A 2,855-nucleotide genomic window follows, 5' to 3' on the forward strand; every position below is an offset into this window, starting at 1 on the left:
TCGGGGTAAAAAAATAATAATAGGGGCCACTTTCGTTCATTCAGGCCCGCCCCCCGCCCCCCCTGTTCCCCTGGAAACTGTGAAAACCCTGAAGTGGTGTGTGTATGTGTGTGGACATGGATATCGTGTGTGCGAATTGGTGCGCATCGCGCGCCAAACCGGGTCCCACCGAAATCCCCAAGCCGCGGCCCTCGGGGGGTCCTTTCAGACCATCATCTGCTTGCGCTTGCCCCGGATGTAGACCATCGCGGCGAGGAGCCCGACGGGGGGGCCGGCGCCTGCCCCATGAGCACCCCAAGAATGAGCGGCGGGACTACTGCGGTGCTGTGCAGTGCACATCGCGGTCACGAACTCAGCGGGATGGGTGTTCTCTCTGCCGCTAGACACAAGGGCCACGCCCTGCGGAATGTGTGTCCTTTCTGCCGCTAGACTCGACCCGGCACCCGGAGTCTGTGTATTGTTCAGCATCTACGCTCGGGTCGCCCGCTCCGGCGGCGGTGATTCCCCCGAGGGCTAGGTAGAGCTCGGGCGGCGGCGCGGCGGCGGCGGCCGGCTCCCCCTCGAGCGCGTTGATGCAGAGCTCGGGCGGCTTGTTCTCGCAGCTGCACTGCAGGATCTGCTCAAAGTACCTCCGCCGGTGGGGGGTGGAGGTTGGGGGGTGGGGGGTGGGGGTCCATTTTAGGGGGGGGGGGGGGAGATGCGGTGCGGCGGGCGGGAGGAACGCCGGCGAGAGGCTGCAGAGGAAGGGAGGGCGGCGGAGGGAGGGGCGGAGAGGCGGAGGGAGGGGCGGAGAGGCGGAGGGAGGGGGCGGAGGGGGCGGAGAGAGGAGGGAGATCGGAGAGGCAGAGGGAGATCGGAGAGGCAGAGGGAGATCGGAGAGGCAGAGGGAGATCGGAGAGGCAGAGGGAGATCGGAGAGGCAGAGGGAGATCGGAGAGGCAGAGGGAGATCGGAGAGGCAGAGGGAGATCGGAGAGGCAGAGGGAGATGCGCGTGGCAGGGTAGGAGAGGAAGCGCGCGGGCGGAGGGCTGCGGCCCTCACCGGCCGGGCAGTCCCGACTTCTCCGCCTTCTTCGCGGCGTAGGCGGCGAAGCACTCTGGCTGCTCCGTGCGCGCCTGGCCGGACGCAGCTGGCACGGCTGAGGACGCATATGCTACAAGGTCCGCATATGCTACGGCTGGGGGCATATGCTACCAGGTCACAGCATATGTGTTCGGGACGTATTCACAGCAGTATGACGGGGCCCCCCTACCCCTGGAGCAAGTGTGGATTCCGTTTTCGGGCGGGCGCGCGTTTGAACTGCAGGGCGCGTATGGCGCGTATGTGGCGACGCGGCGGGTGGCGCTCGGGGCGCAGGACGAGGACGGTGAGGGCTCGGGGCGCGGCGTTCCAGCCTCGGCTCCGTCTGTCTGTCTGTGGACGTGTCCCGGGCGTGTCATGGACGCGCGACAGGCTCGCCCTCGAAGGCCGGCACACGGGCCGGCCCACCCCAGGGCGCCTTCTGCCTCGGTACCGGTAGCGTGCCGAGAGGGTCGCGGGAGGGTCTCGGTGGGCCTTTTATCTCTGTGGTGTTCCTGGGTGGTGGCAGGTGTGTGTGTGTGCGCGCGCGCCTTGCAGACCGCAGCATGGCCGTCGAGCTCGCAGCCCGTGACGGGAGGTGGCGGCGGGTGGAGGCGGTCTTTGGGGCAGCAGAAGTCGGAGCACATGTCCGACGTCGCCTTCACGTACCGGTCCGGCATCGAGACGTACCCCTTGGGGCAGCCGACTCCGCAGGCGTGGTCCTGTGCGCGGCGGGCAGAGGCGGGGGAGGGTGTTGACGGCGGCGCAGGCGCAGATGCGGCGGCGGCTCGGGCGGTTGGGTGAGCGCCTCGTAGCAGCCGGTGCCCTTGTACGGGATCGGAGGGGCAGCCGCGGGCGGGCGCGAGTGCAGGATATCGCGAGGGTTAATACCGAAAATCTTCTCAACCGGGGCAGCCGCGGCGAGCGCGAGCGTGAGGGTGGCAAGCGCCATCCAGCCGCGCAGAGCAGCAGCCTGTAGAAGGAGGCGGCCTTGGCAAAAGAATTCGCGCGCAGAGGCAACCGACGCGACAGACCGCGAGGTGGCAGGTCGCAGCAAGAGGCAAAATGGGTTGAGAATGGTGAACAAGTACAATGGCCGGCGCTCTCATGGGTGGGTCCCAGCCCCTGTCTGTAACACACGTGTCACCAAGATATTCAAATATCTACACGGCGAGGTTGTTGAGAGAGAGCGAGGTTGCAAACAGTGAATATGAGGTGCGACCTGCGGCATCCCTTTTGACAGAGTGGGCGGACAACACCATCCCGACGGACAATCCCGACGACGGGAGCGACACGGAAGGACCCGCCCCCGCCCCTCGGGGCGGGGGCCCCCGCCCCCCCGGGGGGCCCTTTGGGGCCCCTCCAGGGGGCGACCCCTCCGGGGAGGCCGGCCTTCCCCGTGCCGGTTCTCCCCAACCAACCCCGCCGGCAGCGCGAGCTGCCGGCCACATTGAGCGGTTCGTCCGCGTCGCGCACTCGTCCCAACCGGGGGCCGCTGACTCGTTCTGCGCGCCAACGGCTGGTGACGCTGTGTTGCCCTTGAGCTAGTCCTTCCCCGGTCGCCTAGCCTCTGCGCTGTCTGGCGGACGCCTGTATGCCATGCGCGCGGACCACGCTTGCGTGGATTTGTGGCTGGCAGGCTGACCCGTGTGCGGGGTAACCCGCGCGCGGGGAAGCTTCACGGGTTCGAGTCGTCAAACATTGAGCAGCGGAGGTGTGCCGAGGGGGACCGGGAGGCGGTAAGTCGTCGTCGCCCGGCGCTGCTTGCAGCACCATGGCGAGGGCGCTAAGAGGTTC

At 67.6% G+C, this 2,855-nt stretch overlaps 1 protein-coding gene across 1 annotated transcript; it reads right to left on the reverse strand.

Moving 5' to 3' along the window:
• Positions 1-25: 25 nt before the first annotated feature.
• Positions 26-1,991, reverse strand: EMIHUDRAFT_350197 (hypothetical protein; the record flags this gene model as incomplete). Its single annotated transcript, XM_005766963.1, is given in 5 exon segments — positions 26-278; positions 484-629; positions 1,041-1,149; positions 1,168-1,780; positions 1,867-1,991. A coding segment is annotated over 1 exon segment (346 nt), but the record flags the coding sequence as incomplete, so codon positions are not given.
• Positions 1,992-2,855: the final 864 nt, after the last annotated feature.

The sequence above is a fragment of the Emiliania huxleyi genome (genome assembly GCF_000372725.1).
Source record: "Emiliania huxleyi CCMP1516 unplaced genomic scaffold EMIHUscaffold_5, whole genome shotgun sequence".
In the NCBI taxonomy this organism is placed as follows: domain Eukaryota; phylum Haptophyta; order Isochrysidales; family Noelaerhabdaceae; genus Emiliania; species Emiliania huxleyi.